A 23,975-nucleotide genomic window follows, 5' to 3' on the forward strand; every position below is an offset into this window, starting at 1 on the left:
AGGCACAGGGAGAATATGCAAACTCCACACATACAGTGACCCAAGCCGGGAATCAAATTCAGGTCCGTAGCCCTGTGAGGCAGCAGTGCTAACCACTGTGCCACATGCCGCTCACCTCACTAAACCAGGACTTGCAATGACTATATCATGCTAATGTACCTTGCAGCATAGGGAACTTCTTAGCACTGAATGTGAGTAGAATTTTCCCACCCTGCCCACCACGGAATCGTAGCAGGCGGGACAGAAAGTTCAGACTATGCAAAGGCCTGTTGACCTTGGGCGGGAATTTCTGGTCTTGGAGTGACCACGGCCGGAAAATCCTGCCCATATATGTAAGGTGCATACTTGCATCCTGTGTCCATATGCTTCAGTAACACCACAACATCTAACACATTTCACTGGTATAGTTCTATAAAATAAAATCTGCTGGCAACATTGGAAAAGTGTACAATTAAGGTGCAAAATTGATTGTTTTATAACCATTAATCACTAACAAAATTCCTCTGTTCAAGTGAGCTATCATGGGATTTTGTGCAGACACGTGCGTAACAAGGCATTGTAATTGTGTATCTGCCTATGTAACTATTATTGCTACAGAAATCAGTTAATTGAATCCCAGTTGATGCCATTTCCAATTTGCCAGTCCAAGAAACAAACAACAGACAGCATGCTGATGAACTCACATCAATGTAGTTTTGCATAAAGTTTTGGGGGTGAACAGTTTGCATAAAAACCAAGGCGTGAAATTCATCCATGGCATGCATGCCTGATTGGTGGGCCCAGAAGCAGATGCAATATCCACTCCTGCCCACGATTGGCTTACGACCCTGATTTACAGTCGCCCAGCATGAAATGTGCACTGAAATTATCTTGGCATTGCCGGAGGGAGCTGGGAAGGTGTTGATTCTGATAGGATTTATGGTGGGGGTGTTCAAAGATACTCAGTGACCTCCAGAAGCTAACAAAAGCCAGAAGCCTCAAGGAACTGTATGCCAATGCATGCAGTAAGTATGGGCTCAGGATCTGCTGCTTATGCCAAGTGGGAAGGCAACGCCCATGGGCTGTCTGCCCTCCATTTCTTGGATGAATACCTACTGGTTCCACTGGAGGCAGTGACTGCCCAGCAGGATATTTTAATACTGTGGGATAGTAAGGGGATGCCACCTCATCAGACGAAAAGGGCTTGGACTAAGGTGACTGCCTAGGTTAGTGGGCATAATGGATTTGCTGCACTTTCAGTGCCATAAAAGGTTCAGTGACCTTTGCATTCTCTGCCAGGGTGAGTACTGAGTACAGATGTCTGGTTGGATGGCAGGACTTCCTGGCATAGACAGATATACAGTGCAGTGTGCCAAAAAAGTCCATGAAAAGCTGGATGCTTTGGATGTGTGTATGGGTGAGTTATGCCAATTTGGTGGGTATCTTGTCTCATGGGGTGAGGAGTTTGGTATGGAATGGCATGTTGAGGAGGGAATATTGAATGCACATGGCCTTGCAGGAGAAGAGATCCATTGTATGCAAGAGCATGGACATAGGTAGTGGGTTTCCAACTTCCTGATCCTGACAGATGCTTGAGCTCACATGGGAGTCTGGAGGCAGGTCCTCAGGGCTGGAGAGGTAGGTGTGTAGGAGGAAGATAATGTCAAAGCGTTTAAAACATGGAGGGCCGTGGAAATTTGAAAGTGCTGTTTAAACCAGTATTACCCTTTTTTTGCCCATTCACAATGCCTCACTAAGGCACTTGTTTATTGTAAAAAGCAGCTGGAGAGCATGCACTGTGGCTTTGTCATGATGTTTTCTACTGATACTTTCACTTCCTCCCTCAGATGCACCATCCTCTCGATACTATAGAGTCCCCGTTGTTCCTCCCTTGATCGCTATGGACAGATGCATCCCCACCACATCCTCTCTCTGCATTATGCATCTGTGTAGACACAGGCACATTAGTGGGTGTTACTGTGTCAAATCAGATGGCAGTGCATGGTGGTGAGGACATAATGCATTCACCTGGAGGACTTCATGCAAGTGTGAACACTGTGATGACCTGTAACTCCAAATGCAGAGCCTTTGCCATAGAGAGATCAACATCTCTCACAGAAAGGCAGCTGCAGAAAATTAGAGGTTTCTGGGACTATGTTCGGACCTGCTAGCCCACACCCTGGCTACATTCAGACCTGCTAGCCCACACCCTGGCATTGATCTCACCTAGTGTGAGAAATGGATGCGGCACCTTGTAACTCTGCTAGGTGTCTGTCCATCATTGGTATGCAGGGAGGTGCAAACCAACCTCGTGTTGACAGATGAGCTGCAGTTTGCATCTCCAGCACCTCTCAGTGCACTCTGGATGATGGCAGCAGCTCCTCCATCTCTCTGTCAGTGACCGTCCACATCTCATGAGATCATGACAACTGAGGAGTGTCCAGCCATGGAACAAGACCCCCCTCCAGCCCGACTGGCTCCGCCAGCCAGAGGTCATTTAGATCAACAGGACATCAGAATCCGGTTGCCTCCAGTGCCACTGCTAGCAAGGGAGGACACCATAATGCTGCAATCGCAAACACAATTTTACGTCACATTGAGCACTGGAAGGGCTGTCATGGGTGACATTAATTTATTTGAAATGTGTGTTCTGTTCATTTTGAATCCACCACCTAAATGTCTCATTGTATGCAATATACTAAATGTGTTTCCTGATTGTCATTGGTGATTGGCCTGAGAGTTGCTTTGACATAGGGAAAGGACTGCAAACTTTGTTTCAAAGTTTAAACCTTGACTTAAGAATGACAGGATGGTCTCATCAGATAAGATCAGCAGGGTGTCATCACTTACAATGCCGGCCTTGGGTGCCTAGCTGAAAGTTCTGAGAATTTAGGCCCCACTGGTCTCTCTGCCTTCCTTAGGGATCCTCTCTCTGGCATACTACTCCTTACCTGGGGGCTCCTCCGGCATCTCCTCAGACCTAACGCTTAAGTTTTCCTCTGTGACCTGTGGAGCAACATTGCTGTCTTCATCCTCCAATAGGTCCCCCCTTAACAGGGCCAAAATGTGCTGTGCATAGCAGACCACTACAATAAGTGAGGCGCATTCAGGGGCTATTGAAATACTTCCCCTGACTGACCCAGGAAGTGAAACCGCAACTATGGTCCTTTCAATTGCTGCCCTTGTGGTGGCATGACTTGGAAAGTAGTTCTACTCAGCTTCTGTCTTTGGATATCTCAGTAGCAGTATGAATTACCTTTTCACTAGGTAGCCTTTGTCACCAAGGAGCCAATTTTCTCTATCCCAGCTTCACTGTTCTCTATGTAACCTTCTCTGGAATTCTGCATACCACCAGCTAGGAACTTTTGTACATCCTTACTCATTTGTCCTCGCCATTAGCAGCTGCACCTTTAATGAAATAACTCCTAAGCTCTGGAATTCCCTCATTAAACTTCTTCATCCCTCAACCTCACTCTCCTGCTTTCAAATTTACCTTCTGACCTGACTTTAGCCATCCTGATATCTATCCGTTAGATCCTATGTCTGTGTTTGTTCTATGCTTCTGTCATACAATTTGGGTTGTTTCTTCAAGGCTAAAGGTGCTATATAATTGTACACCATTGTTGCTGACTGTTCAATGTAGCAAACACCTAAAGGGTAGGGAAAGCACCTGCTGAGGCAACCAAAAATACCCATACTTTGATGGAGTAAGCAGTGAATTTTTCAACCATCCACCTGAAACCTGAAAAAAACTGCACAGTGTGCTGCACAGCTCTGGAGTAGAGTATTTTAATCCTTCTCGAGATCAATGTTGAAATTGCACAATTTCAAGGTAAGCTGCGTATTTACTGTAACCGAATTTATATTCTGTGTTTTTCATTTCATCAAACTGTCAGCAATGTTCACTCAACCAGTTTCTGACATAATGGTGTTCTGCTGTGGCAGACAGGGTTTTGCTGTAAAAGAGTTGTGCTGTACTGCAGTGTCATCAGATCCTAACTAAGTCCCCAAGCCCTACCTTCTTAGGTATACATTTTGATCAGTTTAATCTAAGTACGCTACACTTTCGTACATCTTTTCCAAATGTTGCCAGAACAGGCATGGAGATTATATCCGGCCTGACAAAAAATAGAAAGGGTAGGAGAAACGAATAAAGAAATTGCAGGCCTTCCAGTTGGATGTCTGTTGTGTGGAAGTTATTATTCTCTGTGGGGAATTAGATTAGATAGTCCCTGAAAACAGACATGGTGACAGTAGTTCCTCTTCCCTGTACAAGGAAAGCTTTTGACGATCAAATCATTTTGATAAAGGCGGCTGGACTTTTAATACGTCCTCCCATATTGGATATTGCCACACTTATCCTGAGCAGCCACCTGTGCAGGGAAATTGGTGCTGGTCAATTACAAGGTGATACTTACAACATGTTAAATGTGCAGGTTAATTTGGACACTGTCTGCATCAGTTTGAAAAGAATGTGCTGACAGTCCTGCTCTATTCCATGTCAATTCAAAAATCATAAAACGGAGACGATTAGTTGATCAGAGAGTAACCATGGGGACAGAACTGGAATCCCATCATCCATTTACTTCCTTCTGCATTCCAATTCTGTGTCACTAAAAGATGTCCCTAAAAGATGATGCATTGTTTGGATCTAGAATCAGCTTTGGATCACCTTGAGACAGACAGACTAGAATCCATCTCTTAATCGCCAAGACAAAATGGATGTTGTAAATTTTCTGTAGAGAAAGTTTTTTGAGTAGTGAAAATGTACATTGTGGTGGCTATTCTTGGTAATACTTAACATAATTATTGTCCAATACCAATAGGATAATTGCTTGAACAGCAACAAAGGGTTGGAAATTGTACTGTTGAGCCTTGATCTTGCATTGGCCAATAGCTCAAACGACCAAGGATAGCAACACAGTGAAGGTAATCCAGTGTTTTCTCTTGCTTGCAAATCCCAATTTCTCCACTTAATGATGATAAAGGGATTGTAAACAGCTTGAGGTCTTTATCTGAAGGGCTATTTGTAGACTTGGCAATTAACATGTCAAGCTGCTACACAGCAGTAATCAAATAAACAAATAGAATGCTGAACCATACTGTTGAATCAGCAGAACATAAATAATTTACTATCAGGAAAGTGTACAGTGATCTGGCTAGACTGTGCCATTAGTGAGCAATATTGATGTGATAACCCCCATGATGTCCATGGGAAATCACTGATTGGTCTTTCTGTGGGGCTTATTGAATATGAATTCCCCTGGTAATAGGCAGTCAGTCACCTGCCCAGCTGAAACTCATTACCTGAGCCTTTTGTAAGGCAGACCCAGGACTAGGCCTGCTGATCTGTAGTCCCAGGTAGGGACAAGTGTATATATGCCACAGTAGTGGTTTTACTTTGTATTCTGTAATAAGCTATGTTCCTTTCCAGTTGGGCTTCCTGAGCCATTACATTTGGCAACAAAGAATGAGCCCCGAAAGTGCATGTGGTCTCGAGGTGGTGTATGCGTGCAGTGGGATCTTGTCTGAGTGTTCCCCTGTTTGGACAGAATTCCACAATGGCCCAAAGCCTCAACCCCCCTCCCCAGGTTAGGTCAGGTGCCCCATTGCATGAGCTGTCTTGCAGAAATGTTCTCTGTGCCTTTTTCCTGCACATAGAGGCGTTTCCTGTACAGGCTGCTGCTGCACACCTTCCACTATCGCGTCCTTGCTTGTCGCCCGGATCTGGATACACCTTGGTGGGCCTCGTTGATGCCAGGTGGCAAAGGTCCCCAGTGGAGGTCCCTTTTATGGAGGGATCTCCCCCCAATTACATCAGGGACCTGGGGTGGAGAGTGATGCATACAGCAGTTCCGCGCAATCGTAGGGTTCACTGGTTCATGGGCTCTGCAACTTGCCCCTTCTGTGGCCTTGTGGAGTCCAGTGACCATGTCTATGTTTCGTGTCCTAGGTTGCACTCCCTTTTGGTTTTTCTGAAGAACCTTTTATGGATGTTCTGTTTGCACTTCAGTCCCACGCTCCTGATCTACAGACACTGTGCGGAGAGGTGAGGGTCGGAGTGCTGACCTCCTCGTGAACCTGCTCCTGGGCCTGGCGAAATACGCCATTTACAGGTCCAGGCAGCGGGCGATCGAGGGGGCCATCCATCCTGACTGACTGCCCCTCCACCGTGGCTACGTTCGTGGCCAGGTGTCCCTGGAGAGGGAGCATGCGGTGTCTGTGGGCACAGTTGATGCCTTTTGCACCTGCTGGGCACCGCAGGGGCTGGGGTGCATTAGTTTAGTGCGTTACAGACCCCGACAATCACATTTTTGATTCGATGTGTCTTAAGTTTCATTTGTATTTCTGTTTTTGTTCAGGCTGTTCCCCTTCCTTTTGTGGTGCTGCCCCTTTTACTTTGTCCTCATTTAATTTGAGTTTGTCTATTTGGTTTGACCTTAAAAGAGGACAAAGAATGAGATGTTTCAACAGCCTTGCCTTTCAAAGAACCTGGTTTGACAGTGATGGGCAAATATTGAAAATGCTGCTGTTTGGAAACTGGAAATTAATGATGCAGGTGTGGAGAACAGGACTTGATACACCAAAAGAATGAGATATTTCTTGAAGGCAAATGGGATAGAAGAGGACAACCGGCAAAATATCATTCTCCTGACTGCTTGTGGGACTCTAACTTTCAGCATCATAAAAAGTTTAACCTACCCGGCAGCCCCAGATTCACAATCTTTTGCCGAATTGGTAGATTTGGTATTGGACCACATGACACTAAACTGTCTGTTATATTGTAATGCTACATGTGTAACATGGCAAATAGACTCCCTGAGGAACCAATCACTGAATTCTTGATGAGACTGTGGAAACAATGGAGCTCTGAGTATGGGCCAGCACTTCCAGAAATTTTAAGGGATTGTTTAGTATGTGGAATTGATCCTACTGTGACCTAAAGGACACTACTGACTCATCCAACTCTGGACCTCAAGAAACTCTCTCCCGCTTGAGGAGGGCGGCCAAGGTCTGGTGTGCCTCTGCACACAGATAGCGACCTTCCGCCTCCAGACCCTGCAGAGATACCTTTACGTCGAGCCTCCTCCACAATGGTGCGCCCTGGCGATGTAGTTCTTCCGCCAGTGGCGTGGCCTCAGTTACAACATGCAGCTCCTGCACATCAATCTGGGGCATATTCCGTCCTCATTGCAGGAGCTGCCTGTCTTTTACCAGGACCTCCTCACCGTCTGGAACGCGGTCGCCTTGCGCCGCAGTTCTCCCCCGTCAGGAGTAGCGGCTCTCGTGCGAGAGCCATTGCTCAGGAATCCGCACCTCCAGCCGTATAACTTCAGGTGGCTGACGGAGAGGGAGGCTGTGGAGGCCGGGGTGACCAGGATCGGGGACGTGCTGGACGGCGGAGGAGCGGGCTGGATGAACCCTGGCGTGCTGGCTGAGCGCGCGGGGGTGTCCGTCCGGCGTGCGGCCAAAGCCATCCAAGACCTTAGGACAGTCGTGCTCGGCCCCGAAAGCACACGCCAGCTCGAGGCGGCTCAGGCGTGCGGTGGGATCCCGTCCAAGCGTTCCCCTGTTCAGACGGAATTCCACATTGGCCCGAAGCCAAGACCCCCCTCCCCGGGTCAGGTGCCCCACAGCGCGAGCCGCCTCACGGGAATGTCCTCCGTGCCCTTTTCCAGCGCGCGGAGGCGTTTCCTGTACGGGCTGCTGCTGCACACCTTCCACTACCACTCCCTCGCCCGTCGCCCGGACACACCTTGGCGGGCCTTGTTGCCGCCGGGCGGCGGAGGTCCCCGATGGAGGTCCCTCTACGGAGGGATCTCCCCCAATTACCTCGGGGACCTGGGGTGGAGGTTGCTGCACGCGATGGTGCCGTACAACCGTAGGTTTTTCCGGTACACGGGCTCCCGAGACTGCTCTTTCTGCGGCCTCGAGGAGTCCGTGGACCATGTCTATGTTTTGTGTTATAGATTGCACTCCCTTTTTGATTTTCTGAAGAACGTTTTATCGATGTTCTGTTTGCATTTCAGTCCCACGCTCCTGATCTACGGACACCCGGTGCGGAGAGGGGAGGGTCGGGACGCCGACCTCCTCGTGAACCTGCTCCTGGGCCTGGCGAAATGCGCCATCAACAGGTCCAGGCAGCGGGCGATCGACGGGGCCGTCCGTCCTGACTGCCTGCCCCTCTACCGCGGCTACGTTCGTGGCCGGGTGTCCCTGGAGAGGGAGCACGCAGTGTCCGCGGGCACTGTCGAGGCCTTCCGTGCCCGTTGGGCACTGCAGGGGCTGAGGTGCCTTATAGACCCCGATAATCACATTTTAATTTGACGTGTCTTAAGTTTCCTTTGTACCTTTTGTTTCTGTTCGGGCCGTTCCCCCTCCTTTTGGGGAGCTGCCCCCTTTCTCTTTGTCCGAACGTAATTTAAGTTTGTTTACAGGGTTTGACCCGAAAGACCACTCCAATTGGACATCTTGTCTTTAAGACTGTAGAACACTAAGGTTAAATTGGCCACTTACTAAGGCAAGATTAGTCACTTAGATTTGTTGTTAAAGACTGCATGCATCTAAAAGCCAATATCCTGGGCATCCATACAGTGACAACTAGCACTGAAGTAAAATGCTGGTTGGGATAAGTAAAACCACAATTTGATAAAGGGACACTGGGCCCCAAGTCTTATTATCACACTGGCCACAACATGTTTACCAAACAGTTTGACCAACATGACTGTTACCCAACCTGAGTATTTCAAGAATGAATTTTTTAAAAAATTCTTAGAAATTGAATGGGCAACCTAATTACAATAGGAAGGCCTCACCTAAAATGGGATCATGATTATTATTGCGTGAATTACCACCTTCCATGCCATCTTTTGTGTGTAGTGCACCAAAAATGAATCATAGATATCTAAACATGATTTGAATTGTTTGATTCGTTGAGGGAGAGTTTTGATTGGGGTCATCTCTACTTCAGATCCATTTTAAACCTAACAAGTCTCTCACTTTCAGGGATCAAGGTAATATTGCTTTGGTGTTTGGATCTCCAAGGTCTCCTTCAAAGTTGAATATTTGCGTGAAGTTTTGATTCTCGCACAGAAGTTGGACTTAATTATCTTTTTGGGTCGTTATGCAAGTATTGAGATTCATACTCTTTGTAAAAAGACCAAATTGCATGCTGTCTCATAATACTTAATTTATGTGTTTATATAAAAGTTGAATTGTCTCTTCAAACTTTCTGTATCAAACCCTCCATGAATCCAACTCCTACTCCCTTTGGTGGGGGAATATTTTCTGAGCTGTTTCACCCTGACCCTTACAATATTTGGGAAAATTGCAACCTAATAAAAAGAAATTTGGATTTTCAACTACCAGGAGAAAGGTAACACTCTTGATTGACTTTCCCCCTTTAGGTGGGGAGTTTAGTTGGACCCCATGGATCCAGATTACATGTCCTGGAGTCTAGTTCCCTCTGGCTGAAGTTGAGGGAAATTTGTTGTGAGGTATACCTGACCCTGTTGACTTCAGGTATGAGATTATGATTGTAAAAACACCACAATTTCATCAGAAATTTGTACCTGTTCTAGACTCCCCTTGCATCATGACAGATGAACAAATAACATGAAATTATCTTTTACAAAGAATAGGAACATAATGTATGATTTTAATTGGTGTTGAAGTAAAAAAAAGGGACTGTGCTGGAAGTACATAATAGGCCAGTGAGCCACTGGAACGAGAAAAAGATATGTTGTTGCCAGTATTACTAAACTAAATTTTCCAACCAGTTGTTATAAAGTGCCCTGCGGTAAAGTAAGGTTCTGTTCTTGAAACTTGCTTTAAGTTTTATGTTACAATTTTAATTGAAGAATACATTTTCATTTATATAGTGCTTTCACATGCTCAAATGGGACCATAATGCTTAACAGCTAAAGGGTCATTTAAAATGTGCAGTCACTGTTGCATGTAGGCAAACAGAGCTGCAAAATAGTTCCATAGCAACAATGTGATGAGTCATCACTTGATCCATTTGGTCTTGTACTCGTCTCAGTTCTCTGTCTCAATACTGACTTTAGTAACTTCAGGCTTTTAAATATTGCCTACATTTTCCTCAGTGCAAAATGTTCGTCGTTTGGATCTGTTCTCAGTTGGTGTCTGGAAGGGGGTTGGGGGCCATGGGGAGGCAGACTGATATTTTCACTACAACACAATTTGGGTGATTGGACCTGTGGAACTGATCTATTCTTAGGATTGATACTGTTGTATTTTGCTTTCATCTTCAGCTTGAATTTCTGTTCTGCTCATAGGCAGCTCACTTCTCTATTATTGTTTCTCCTTATTTTCACATTTATTTGTTTCTCCCAGCCTCTAAACACCCATACACAAACAGTATGGGAAAAGTTTGCTCTTTTTAACAATATCTAATAGTTTTCTATAAGCAATGTGTAGCTCATTTAACCCATTTCCCTCTTTCTATAGTTGGCACATTTTCTAATTATCTTCCACTTCCTTGCCTTCTTTTGTAGAACCATAGAATCCTACCCCACAGGAGGCTATACAACCCACCATTTATGTGCTGACTCTTTGAAAAAGCTATAGTGCCATTCCCCTATACTTTTCCCAAAACCTTGCTTTTTTTTTATTTTCAAGTATATATCCATTTTCTTAAAATGTATTATTAAATCTTCTTACTATCCTCTCAAACAATGCATTCCAATCTTAAAAAAATTAACATATTTCTCCTCATCTGCTCTCTGAGCCTTTTGCCAATTATCTTGAATCTGTATCCTTTGGCTATGGCCCCACACACAAACAGTTTCTCCTTCTATCAAAATCCTTCAATTTTGGTACCTCCATCAAATCTCCTTTTAACCTTTCTTACTTAAAGGAAAAGCACTCCTCATTTCTTCTTGGCTGTGATTTTACCAGCATGACCACCCAAGGCTCATAACATCGTGCCTGAGGCCAATGGGGAATGCCATTCTGCAAGCCCAGCTAGCCCCGATTTTGGGGTGACCGTGCCAATAAAATCAGGGCCCTTGACTCTAAAGTTTAAAATTTGTTTATTAGTGTCACAAGAAAGGCGTACATTAACACTGCAATGAAGTTACTGTGAAAATCTATTCACATAATTGAAGTCCTTTACTTTTCCCTTTGGTTTTCTAATTTTACCTGCCTCTATCTTTTCAGCCTTCAGTTCTGATGAAATATCATGTGTGTGAAATGGCTATTATCTGCCTTTCTCTGTACGGATGCCAACTGGCCTGCCAATTTCTAGCATTTTCAGATTTTCTTCTTTCACATGCCCAGCGGGTTGTTTGATTCATAGAATCCCTATAGTGAAGAAGGAGGCCATTTGGCCCATCGAGTCTGTTCTGACCACAATCCCACTCAGGACCTATTTCCATAACCCCACATGTTTACCCTGCTGATCCCCTGACACTAAGGAGCAATTTAGCATGGCCAATCAACCTGACCCACATATCTTTGGACTGTGGGAGGAAACGAGATCACCTAGAGTAATCACAGGAGACATAGGGAGGATGTGTAAACTCCACAGTGACCTGAGGCCGGAATTGAACATGGGTCTCTGGTGCTGTGAGGCAGGAGTGCTAACCACTGTGCCACCATGCTGCCCAATTCAGGACCCATTACAGCTAATCAAATGGTGCACTTGTGATAATGGAGATATGTTGGTCTGCAAACTACAGGTCAGGTGCTTTGATCAACAGGCACTGAAAATTCTCATTGACTTGAAATTTCAACTCCATTTCCATTCTTCTCGGATGCTGCCTGACCTCCTGAGTATCTCCAGAATTTTCTGCTTTGACCTGTAGATCAGCTAGCAGTCTCAATATTTAATCCATTATGCTTCATCAACTTGTTTACACAAGACTTGAATAAGATGAAAAACTATTATTTGATCAAGTTGGTGTCATTGTCGAAGTGCTGCTTTCCATATTTGACACTAGTTTGATTGACAGCATAGTTGTGTTTAGATCCAAGCAAACGTAGACAGAAGTAATTCAAATTGCGACACTGTCAATGCAAATGGGATCAATTCTGAAATTAAATAGACCACAAATAAAATTGATCATATCTACATTATTGAATTCTACAGAAGTGATATTTTCGTAAGTGACCGCCAATTAATCAAGAGAGTGGGTGCAAACAAAGCTTCCTTTTGCTTATGTATGGTTTTGTCTGAACCTGATAATTCATGTTCTAAATCGTCATTATTTCAACCAACCACTGCAATATTTAAAAAGGAAATATTGCGACTGAGCTTTCTTAAAAGGACAAAGTGGTCTTCAGCCATTATTAGTATTACTCACTGAATATATTTCACACCAATGAAATCCCAGTGTTCCCTATGCTTAAAAAGTACACAATTTCCCATACCCCATATATTTCACTTTAAGCAGGGTTATTGGGAAAACATCCTAGGGGACAAAGTGTTTCCAATTTTGTATACTTAGAGAACATGAATTCAAGTTACAGGTGAAAGGCTATAAGTTGTTCAGTAGTGTTCTTTTAAAGAAATCCATAGCCAACTTCCTGCCCTAGAACCAGCACATCTTTAAAAACGTTCCTACGATTACAGAAACAAATCTTCCATAAAATTCAAAGCATGCACACTGTCTGTTGTTACTTAAAAGAATAAAGAAATATTGATTTTTTTGTTTTGCAATGCATGTTTGCTAATGCCTGAAATTCAAGAACTGAATGATTTCTGGAAAACATTGTTGTCATGGCATGTTCAGTAAGATACATTTGGGTCATTGAACATTAGACACAACTATTTTGGCCAATTAAGGATTTCAGCTGCAGGCATGACTTAAATCATTGATAACTTATACAAAGGGCACATTAAAGACCAAACAAATTTTCACCACAATAATATGCATCTGAAGAGTAATTCATTGCAACGTACTTAAAAATGATCTCCCATTAGGACTGACAAATACTCCTGACTCACCATCAGTCTAAAAAGACTAGTGTGCTTGCTTTGATAACGACTTCACTGCTGTCAGATAGTCTGATTGCCTACTTAACAGACAGACTACCATGCTGAAACCTTCAGGATATTTCACATTATGTAATTTATGAGCTTTGTCTTCAAGAATAAGTGGTACTTGATTTTTGTTACAAAGTACTCCTGTTTAAAAGAAAATATATAACATCTGGTTGCTTGTTAAAAACCAAAACCCTCCAATTATTTTAAAGACGTAGTGAATCCTACCACCACACATGAGAAGCAGTTGTTTCTTCCTGAGATATGTTTTTCCACCTTCATAACCAACTTGTGCTCAGTAAGAACATTACAATAGTTTGCAGGTAATTTGGCACTCTAAACACAACATGCATTTTTTCTGTTACTTTATGTTTCTGCTGCCGCTTTAAAGCATAAGTCAGTTTACTTTTGTTTAAAAGGTCATTTGTAGTTTGGTTCATGCATAGGATGGCTTTCTGTATGGTGGGTACTGTTCCTTGAATGGTTACAGGAACATTTAGGCCAGTTCAATAAGGTATTGAACAAAATATAAGCTAAGACTCCATGGTATTGGTGTAGCATATTAGCACAAAAAGAACCAACTGATCGAAGGCAGAATTCTCTGATGGTGTTCGCCCTGCCACTGCTGCCAGCGAGAACAGAGAATTTGGCACTCAGTAAGATCTCCATCCACTGCAGCAGGACCAGACAATCTCAGCCACATACAATGTTGGAGATTTCCAGCCAGAGAGTTGTGATAAGAGGGACATTTTCAGAATGGCAGCCTGTAATCTGCAGTGGAGTGCCATAAGGATCAGTTCTAAGGCAACAATTATTTAAAATGCACATATATTAATGACTTGGACCAGGGAAGAGAATGTGTATTGCCAAGTTTGTTGATGATACAAAAATAAAGTTTAATGTTTGTTTATTAGTGTCACAAGTAGGCTTACATTAACACTACAATGAAGTTATGAGTTGCCACATTCAGGCACCTGTTCAGGTACACTGAGGGAGAATTTAGCATGGTCAATGAACCTAAACAGCATGTGTTTTGGACTGTGGGAGGAAACTGGAGCACCCAGAGGAAATCCACACAGACATGGGGAGAACGTGCAGACTCCCCACAGACAGTGATCCAAGCCAGGAATCAATTCTGGCATTGAGGCAGTAATGCTAAACACTGTGCCACCAAGGTGGGAAGGCAAACAGTGAGAATCACATAAACTCTACAGAGGGAAGCATACAGGTTAAGTGATTGGGCAAAAACTTGGCTGACAGAATACATTGTAGCAAAATGAGAAGTTTTGCACTTTGGTAGGAGGAATAAAGAAGGTGAATATTACTTAAATGGAGAAAGACTGCAGAAACCTGCAGCACAGAGGGATTTGGGGGTTTTCGTGCATAAATCACAAAAAGCTAGCATGCAAGTTCAGCAGGTACTTGGGAAGACAAATGGAATGGAGTATAAAAATAGGGAAGTATTACTAAAACCATACATTTTCAGACCACATCTGGAAAACTGTGAACAGTTTTGATCCCTTATCTAAGAAAAAATATACTGGCATTGGAGTCTGTCCAGAGAAGTTTCACTAAGTTGATTCAGGGTATGGGGGGGTTTTCTTATGTGGAGAGGTTACATAGATTGGGTCTGCACTCATTGGAGTTTAGGAGAATGAAAGGTGGCCTTACTGAGACATATAGGATTCACAGGAGCCTTGACAGTGTAGAAGCTGAGAGGTTGTTTCCTCTTGTGGCAGAGTATAGAACCAGAAGACATAATCTCAGATTAAGGGGTCATCTGTTTAAGACAGATGAGGAGGAATTTCTTCTCTCAGGAATAGTGATTCTGAGGAATTATTTGTCAGAGAGGACTGTAGAGGCTGGGTCATTAAGTAAGTTCAAAGCTGAAATAAGACAGATTTTTAATCAGTAAGGAATCAAGGGCCATGGGGACAAGGTTCAAAAATGTTGAGGATTATCATATCAGATCAGTTATGATTTCATTGAATGGTGGAACAGAATCAATAGGCCGAATGGTCAACTTCTGCTCCCACATCATGGGGACAATTCTCCCAACTCACTGTGCTGCCAGAGCAGGTGACATCAGGTGACATCAGCGGAGGCAGTTTTGTGGGCTTCTGGCACAACAGCTGCACAGAGCTGATTGCCATATGTGAATGAGTATTTCCATATCATTAGCATCACCCCCTCCTTGCCCCTGCCAGAAGTGGTTCACTCCAGCAGGCTTTACAATTGCTCACCACTAATGAGGAACAGACGACCCGACCCCACTGGAGTGAAGAGAGGTCATTGAGGCCCCCCAGGAGGTTAGGGATAAGGGGAGGGTGCCCCCTGGATAGTGCCAGCCTCGCAATTCCAGCCTGACGCCCGGCACTGTCCAAGAGGCAAACCGACAATGCCTAAGGTGTACCTTGGGGCTGATAGAGGGCAATCAGTGAGGATGGGGTGTCCTGCTACCACTCTGCCAGTAGAAAGGTCAGGGAAATTGGGGTTGGACCGGAGAGGTCTGGGAGGCCAGTGATCCAGGGGTGAGTGACTTGGACGGGCAGTGATGGAGTGGTCACGGGGTTGGCCAGTGACCAGGAGGCTAGCAATTTGGGGCCACTGCGTCCGTGCCAATCTCACGCTGACAGATCAGCACATGCGCAGTGGCCCACTCAGTGCAATGCTGCCAGTCCCACAGGTGGAATAGGCCCTGTCTCCTATTTTCAGAAGGAATCATGCAAGAGCACTCTGCAGAGCTCAGTGTGGGAGATTCAGTCTGAAAATCCTGCTAATAAAACCAGCAGGTTTTACCCCCATTTTTATTGGGGACTTAGAATATTTTGGGGAGAATGCTGGCCATATGGTCTTAATTTAAATCAGGTTGTGAGATAATGACTGTATAATCAGCACCAGGAAACTGAGTGTCATCTTGTGCCACATATGTTTTGTCAAAATTATAGTGGTGCTTTTTTCATATTTTCAGAATTGAATTTTCTATTGCGTTTTAAGATTATTAGCTCATTAACTGCAAGAAGGCTCTTGTTGCAATTTATTTACAAACATTTCATGTTGTGGATCTTCAAGGTTGATCATCAAAAAAGGAAAAGTAGTTTACTGATTCCCAAAGGATGGTGTGATGACATTAATTGCAATAACCTCATTATCCGCTTGCTTGCCTAAACTGCGTAACAAATGATGATTACTGTTGAAGAAGAATATCTGAATAAAATGCAAATTATGGCTTGAAAACGTGCAAAAAATTTACCAAACAAATTCAAAGTGAGGATTTAATTAATTATTTGAGACTAGCTTTTGTGAACAGAATACTTTCTGGTAGATTGTCACAGATGCAGATACTGGATGATCAAGACTTTCAGTTTATATCATCCAATAGTTAAAAACAGGGACATCTCTCACTCATCAACTGGACTTTTAAAATAATGTACTTTACATTGTATAAGAGAATTACAGGGCATTTGCTCTATAATTAACAATGGTAGGTCTGACGCTGTGGTTACAGTGTGCATGCAGCCTGGATCAAGCCTTTTCATCAGAATGGGTTTGGGCTGTCTCCCAGTGATTCACACTAACTTGGCAGCAGTATGAAACAGTTTTAGATCTAAACCAAAGTGAAAATTGCAGACCGTACATACTCCCACTGTAGTATAAAGGTATCTCAGCATAGTGAGGATTAATGTAGAACTGGGAAACTGTACTACCCATAATGTGATGTGAAGAGACACTTGACCTAGACTAAAGTCAGTTGATGATGGACAGAGACCTGCGTGCAAGAAGGACATCAACATTGCCCTGCAAATGGACCACACATGCAAGCAACTCTACGACTTCATCATGAAGGGACGGTCTGCAATGGCAAAAGAGCTTCCCCATGAATTCTGCACTTTATATGTCATGAGAGAAAATTAACAGTGCAAGATAGACATATACTGCATTGCCAGAAGTTTGTAATCCCTCATTCTCTGCAGAAATGCTACACCCAGCAACTCCACCAAGGGCGCCCGGGGTCAAAGCAACAAAGTGTAAAGCAAAAGAAACTTCATACTTTCTGATTGTCAATGTGTGAAGACATAGAGAGGGAAGTGTGTACCACACAATGAACTCACGCTTCACCAAACCGAAGAACTGTTGCACCTACTTGAGATACCAAACCTCCTGTGGTCATTCACAGCAGCAGATGTATTTGACTGAATGGAAACAACATCTGGTCCTTATTATTTTGTTCTCAGGGTGCTATGAATTTGACTACTTACCTGTCATGAAAAGTACTACTGTAAGCTGGATCAATCAAATGGTTTGGTGGGATGTGCAATATGTTCAGCAAATTACCTCCTCCAACAACTCAAACTTATATGTGCGTTGTTGGGGACCAGCTGTGATTCTCACCGGAGAGAACCTCTCCCAGTGAGGCCACAGAGGCAAGTAAAGCCAAACAATTGAGTCCCAGGCTCACTAATTTCATTTAAATTAGGTTTTAAATATATTTAAATCATTTATTCAGCCCTGTGCCGGAAATAGGACAAGGCTGACTGTGCCAGTAAGATCACAAGAACCTATTTTCTCAACTCTCTTGTGATCTTACCAGTGTGCTCCACCCATCAGGCAGTGAGGTGCGATGGTAAGAACACCCCCACAGATCTGCAGTCCATGCCTCCCACACCAGTTGAGATGGAGGCCCTTCATGCTATCAGTGCAACAGTGCAGCAGGCTCAGCTGGTGCTGTCCACCATGTCAACATAATTGTCCCAGTTAAAAACAGGAAGATATAGCATATGCATTCATTGATATATTGCCAAATAACCTGTGCACCAGTACTGATATGCGATGCTGGGGAGGGTGACAGGAGTCCCACGTGGTTACAGGCATGGCTTGTTAGAGCAATCAAAAACCTTTATAATAACCTGTTGAAGTTATCACCAATGTCATGAATCCTGCCCAACTGCACAATCATGTACACTAAATAAGTAATAATGGACCACCAGGAAAATGGAGAGTATGCACTTTCAAACACATTGTTAGTCACTTTATCCCTGCAAAAATATACATGGAAACCATTAATGTACATAATGAATGTCAGCAATAAAACTTCAACTTCAAATGTTGTCCCCTTGTTCAAGAAGGGGAGTAGAGACCATCCTGGGAATTATAGACCAGTGAGCCTTACTTCTGTTGTGGGCAAAGTTTTGGAAAGAATTATAAGGGATAGGATTTATAATCATCTAGAGGGAAATAAGTTGATTAGAGATAGTCAACACGGTTTTGTGAAGGATACATCGTGCTTCACAAACCTTATTGAGTTTTTTGAGAAGGTGACCAAAGAGGCGGATAAGGGTAAGGCAGTTGACGTGGTGTATATGGATTTTAGCAAAGCGTTTGATAAGGTTCCCCATGGTAGGCTATTGCAGAAAATGCAGATGCATGGGATTGAGGGTGATTTAGCAGTTTGGATAGGAATTGGCTAGCTGATAGAAAACAGAGGGTGGTAGTTGATGGGAAATATTCAACCTGGAGTGCAGTTACAAGTGGTGTACCTCGAGGATCTGTTTTGGGGCCACTGCTGTTTGTCATTTTTATAAATGACCTAGATGAGGGTGTAGAAGGATGGATTAGTAAATTTGCTGACGACACCAAGGTCGGAGGAGTTGTAGACAGTGAGGATGGATGTTACAGTTTGCAGAGGGACATAGATAAGCTGCAGAGCTGGGCCGAGAGGTGGCAGATGGAGTTTAATATGGAAAAGTGTAAGGTGATTCACTTTGGTAAGAATAACAGGAGTACAGAATATCGGGCTAATGGAAGGACTCTTAGTAGTGTGGACGAGCAGAGGGACTTCGGGGTACATGTGCATAACTCCCTGAAAGTTGGCAACCAGGTCGATAAGGTTGTTAAGAAGGCGTACGGTATGTTAGCTTTTATTGGTAGAGGGATTGAATTTCGGAGCCGTGAGGTTATGTTACAACTGTACAGAACTCTGGTGCGGCCGCACTTGGAGTATTGTGTACAGTTCTGGTCGCCGCATTATAAGAAAGATGTGGAGCCATTGGAAAGGATGCAGAGGAGGTTTACCAGGATGTTGCCTGGTATGGTGGGAAGGTCTTATGAGGAAAGGCTGAGGGACTTGAGGTTATTTTCATTGGAGAGAAGAAGGTTACGAGGTGACCTGATTGAGGCATACAAGATGATCAATGGATTGGATAGGGTGGACAGTGAGAGCCTTTTACCTCGGATGGAGATGGCTAACACAAGGGGACATAGCTTTAAATTAAGGGGTGGTAATTATAGGACGGATGTCAGAGGTAGGTTCTTTACTCAGAGGGTAGTAAGGTCGTGGAATGCCCTGCCTGCAGCAGTTGTGAACTCGCCAACTTTAAGGGTGTTCAAATGGTCTGTGGATAGGCATATGGATAACATTGGAATAGTTTAGGTTAGAGGGTCATTAGATTGACTCCACTGGTCGGCGCAACATCGAGGGCCGAAGGGCCTGTACTGTGCTGTAATGTTCTGTGTTCTAACTTGATACATCTAGATATTTGACATTGATGTAGATGGAAAAGAAGGTCTGGTGGGTATAAAATGGGCAGCCAATTCACAAATACCAATTTTGCATTATTGTTCTAAACTAATTTGATCTCTGATTTGTTCTAAAATCAGATTGTGGTCAAACATTTGAAGTCCATTGTGTTTTGGTGTAGTGCTGATTTTAATGCAAATTTTGTATTGGCTTTATCTTCTTAATAATCGTTGCAGAATAACCTGTAGCGTTTATGGTATAATTGCAGCCCATAAGAAAGATACCCACTAAAATACAAAGAAAAACAATGCAGCTTCCTGCTTGCAGTTATTTACCACCTTTGATGACCTTTTGAAGTTCCAAAATGCTTTACTATTTACTGTAATGCACTTCAGCAGATGAAAACATGTTTATAAAATGTTCACCAGCCTTTTGACAGAAATAAAATTCTGTCCACATTAAAATAAGCCATTTTTGTTTGAATTTACCTTGCTTTTATTTGATGTACTTTGAAATAAAACAGCCCTATATTACTTATTTTCATCCAAACACCAAGATTAATTCTTCTGAGGGAACATACCAGTTTTACTGAAGTAAAAAAGCTTACATTGCAGATATCGTAGAAGTGGTTTGTGTGAATAGCACTGTTAACATGACTCATGTATTTTTTTTGCTGAAGGCCTGTAGCAGGGTGGCTTTCATTCAGGATATTCTTTACTCAAAGCAGATGATAGCTTGACCTTTGTTGAAGAGGATGCTGGGAATGTATTAAGTGGGATTTAGGGAATTGCTTGTGAATGTATTAAAACAAGGCAGTCGGAAAAGTTGAAAGAAAGGTTGCAAAATGAGTTGTTGAATACATATTGAGTTACCACAGAAAATACAGCAGATTTTAATGCTCATACTGAATTGCGATGATTGTGGCAATATATTTCATTCTAAGCAACTTTTTAGTTTGTTTAACATTTAATTCTAAACCTGTTTTGGAAGGTAAAATGCTACAGAGTAGTTAGACCATGTAATGAATGCCTAATATTTGTATACACAACATGGAATCCGATTTCATCAAAATTCATTCTTCCACCTGCAGGCTTTGGTCTTCTAAAAGCACATAGAAATTAAATGAGTTTTCTGTAAAATTCATGCACTGATGGGTTCTGTAAACTTATGTTTCCTTCTTTATAAATAAGTGATAATTTAATGTAATGAATTTATAATTCCTGAATCTGCAGTGTCTTGGTCTGACTGGAGATAAAAATGAGATAGGCTTAATGATCAGCACTCATCAACGGCAAGGGGGCTAAGGAGATAACGTAAGCTGTCGTTCATGATCCTTCGTGACTGATGAGAAGGTGATCTGGGTTGGGGGTTGAATATGACACTGTCCAGATTTTAGTTTTTTGAAAGACAAAATAGGCAGTTATCACAGAAAAATGAAAGCTGTCAATTTAATTATTGACTGTTTATTTATGAGGGACTGTAATTTTAGTAAGTTTGCTTCTTTGTGCTTAGATTGCCACTTTGACACAGTTAGAAAACATTCCTCTTCTTAAAAAATCTTCTTCAATTGTATACATTCAGAAATATGAAATATTAAGCATATTTTTTCTATTTTGTACCCATGTGTAACAGCTACACAGTAAAGTTAATTAATTTTTGAAGTTTCGCATTGTGTACAGTGGTCCACGTAAATGCCTTGTGAATAATTTGTTACCGTCTTCTTTATTTGTTACTTTGATATGAGCAATGTTGGTAAGACCACATTTATTGTCCCTCCCCTCAAATCATTCAATTCCTTTCAACCTGATGTCAATGATTTTAGGCAAAGAATTCCTGGATAATGAACTAATGATGCTGAAGGAACAATAATATTTACCCGGTTCAGGATATTTGTGAGGGAAATTTGGAGCTATTGGTATTCCCATTACATTGCGGCTCTTCTGCTTTTGAGTGGTAATGGTAGCAGACTGGGAGGAGTATACTGTTGAGGTAAGGCTGCAGGGGAATCTGTTACCTTGACCAGCACATGTAATTGACAATGTCCTTTTTTTCAATAGATGAAATGAATGATCACCAGAACACTCTATCATACATTCTCATCAATCCTTCACCAGATATAAGACTGGAACTGAATGATGTTGTGTAAGTATTTCATATTATTTTAGGATATTAGATGGCGTATCAACTGCTTCCTCGCAGCACCAGGGACTCAGATTCAATTCCGGCCTTGGGTGACTATCTGTGTGGAGTTTGCACATTCTCCCCATGTCTGCATCGATTTCCTCTGGGTGCTCTGATGTCCTCCCAAGGTGCAAAGATGTGTGGTTTAGGTTGACTGTCCATGCTAAAATTACCCCTTAGTATTAGGGAGATTGGCTGGGTAAATACATGTGTTTACGGGGATAAGGCCTAGATGGGATTATTGTCAGTGCAGCCTTGATGGACCAAATGGCCTCCTTCTGTCTTGTAGGGATTCTATGTTAGGGAGTTAGAGGGCAAACTCTGACTCATTGCCTGATCCAGTTCATGCTCCAGAAAAATAATCCAACACACAAAAGTTCTCAAGTTCATCTCTTCCTAGAATCATAGAATTGTAACAGCACAGAAGAGCGCCATTTCGCCCATAGTCTGTGCAAGCTCTCTGCAAGACCTATTTTAGCTAGTTTCACTCTCTGGGCCCTTAGCTTTCAATTTGTTTTCCTTTAGGTGCTTACCCAATTTGTTTTGATAGTCACGCTTGTATTTGCCTTTATCACACTCTTGGGCAATGCATTCCAGATTTGAAACATTCGCTGTATGAACATGTTTTTTTTTCTCATGTCACATTTGTTTGTATGGCAATCACCTTAAATCTGTGTACCATTGGCTTTTGACTCTTATGCCTATGGGAAAAATTTCTCCTTATCTGGACAGACCAGGTCACCATGGTTTTGAGCATCTCCCTCCTCCTCTACCCAAACCCCCAAGTGGAATTGTGCCTTATAGTTTGTTACCACTCCTTGGTCTTGCTACCAAAATACATCATTTCACCTTTCTGTGTTAAATTTCATCTGCCATCTGCCTGCCATTCCACCAGTCTGCCTGTATCCTCTTGAGTCTATCCCTATCCTCCTTACATCTCACAACGTTCCAAGCTTTGTATCATCTCCAGTTTTGCTTTGTACCCTGTACACCCAATTCAAGGTCATTAATATATAACAAGAAAAGCAATGATCCTTGTGTCAGACCTAGGGAACCCTACTGTGTGTTCCTCCAGCCCAAAAAACAATTCATGATTACACGCTGTACTCTGATTCCTATTACTATCCAATTCTGTGCTCATAAATTCATTCCCTCTTTTATTCCATGGGCTTCCTTTTGTTGCCAAACCTATCATACGACGCTTTATCAGATACCTTTTGGAAGTCCGCGTATGCCGCATCAACTCATTAACCTAGTCAGTTCTCTGTTACCTCATCAAAACATTCAATCAAGTTAAACACAATTTGCCTTTAAGAAATCTATGCTGGTTTTCTTTAAATAATCTACACTTGTTCAAGTTACTTCAATTTTGTCCCAGATTATAGTTTGTAACAGTTTTCACACTGTTGAAGTTAAATTCAACTGTGTAGTTGTGGAGTTTATCATTGCATCCTTTCTTGAACAAGGATGTAACACCTAGTCTCCTGCCAACAGTCCCTGAATCAACAAATCCAGAAGATGTGGAAGATTATGGCTAGTACCTCCACAATTTCCACCCTTACTTGGTCTGCATCCTTGGAAACACCTCATTCAGTCCTGGTAACCTAACAACTTTAAGTACAGCCAGCCTTTCTAGTACCTCTTCTTTATCAATTTTTTTAGCCCATCCAGTATCTCAACAACCTTCTCACTCACCATGACTTTAGTAGCACCTTCTTTCTTTGTAACGACAGATACAAAGTGGTTATTTAGTATCTCAATCCTGCCTATCTTACTACGTTCATATTCCCTTTTTGGACTCTAATCGGCCCCAGTACTCCTCAAACTCATTTTTTTATTATTTGTGTAGGAGAGTTTTGATTACTTTACATGCTTTATGTCTCTTTTCACAATCTCTTCGGTCACCTCTTTTCTGCTTCAACTTACTTTCTATCCAATTATCATCTGAGGAGCTCTGCGTGTGGTTTCTCTCCCTTTCTCCCTTGTGGGAGGGTCATGGGTGGAGGGGGAACTCGTAATGTTAAAATGGCGGCGCGGGCTCGTTGGGCCAAAGGGCCTGTTTCCCGGGCTGTTTTTGTTCTTTGTTCTTTGCACCTCAACTATATTTGAATCATCTTTCCTTTAAAGGCACCCATTGTTCCATTATAGTTTACCCTGGCAATTTTTGATTCCAATTTACCTATGATTGATATGTTTCCAACCCATTGAAATTCGCCACTTATAGCATGGAAGTCTGGTGAAATAGCCAAGGAAATTCACCTTTACTGGAATATGAGTTCAGTTTAAAATGTT

General features: G+C 42.8%; 1 protein-coding gene across 3 annotated transcripts in view; it reads left to right on the forward strand.

Annotated features, from left to right (window-relative positions):
- Positions 1–23,975, forward strand: part of LOC145348394 (potassium channel subfamily T member 2) — a 693,657-nt gene that overhangs the window by 668,496 nt on the left and 1,186 nt on the right. For all 3 annotated transcript variants that reach the window (XM_080196607.1, XM_080196608.1, XM_080196609.1), the window contains one exon: positions 21,560–21,644. In XM_080196607.1, coding sequence (XP_080052733.1) covers positions 21,560–21,644 — 85 coding nt within the window. The remainder of the gene's footprint in view (positions 1–21,559; positions 21,645–23,975) is intronic.

The sequence above is a fragment of the Carcharhinus amblyrhynchos genome, chromosome 9 (genome assembly GCF_965287045.1).
Source record: "Carcharhinus amblyrhynchos chromosome 9, sCarAmb.v2.hapA, whole genome shotgun sequence".
In the NCBI taxonomy this organism is placed as follows: Eukaryota; Metazoa; Chordata; class Chondrichthyes; order Carcharhiniformes; family Carcharhinidae; genus Carcharhinus; species Carcharhinus amblyrhynchos.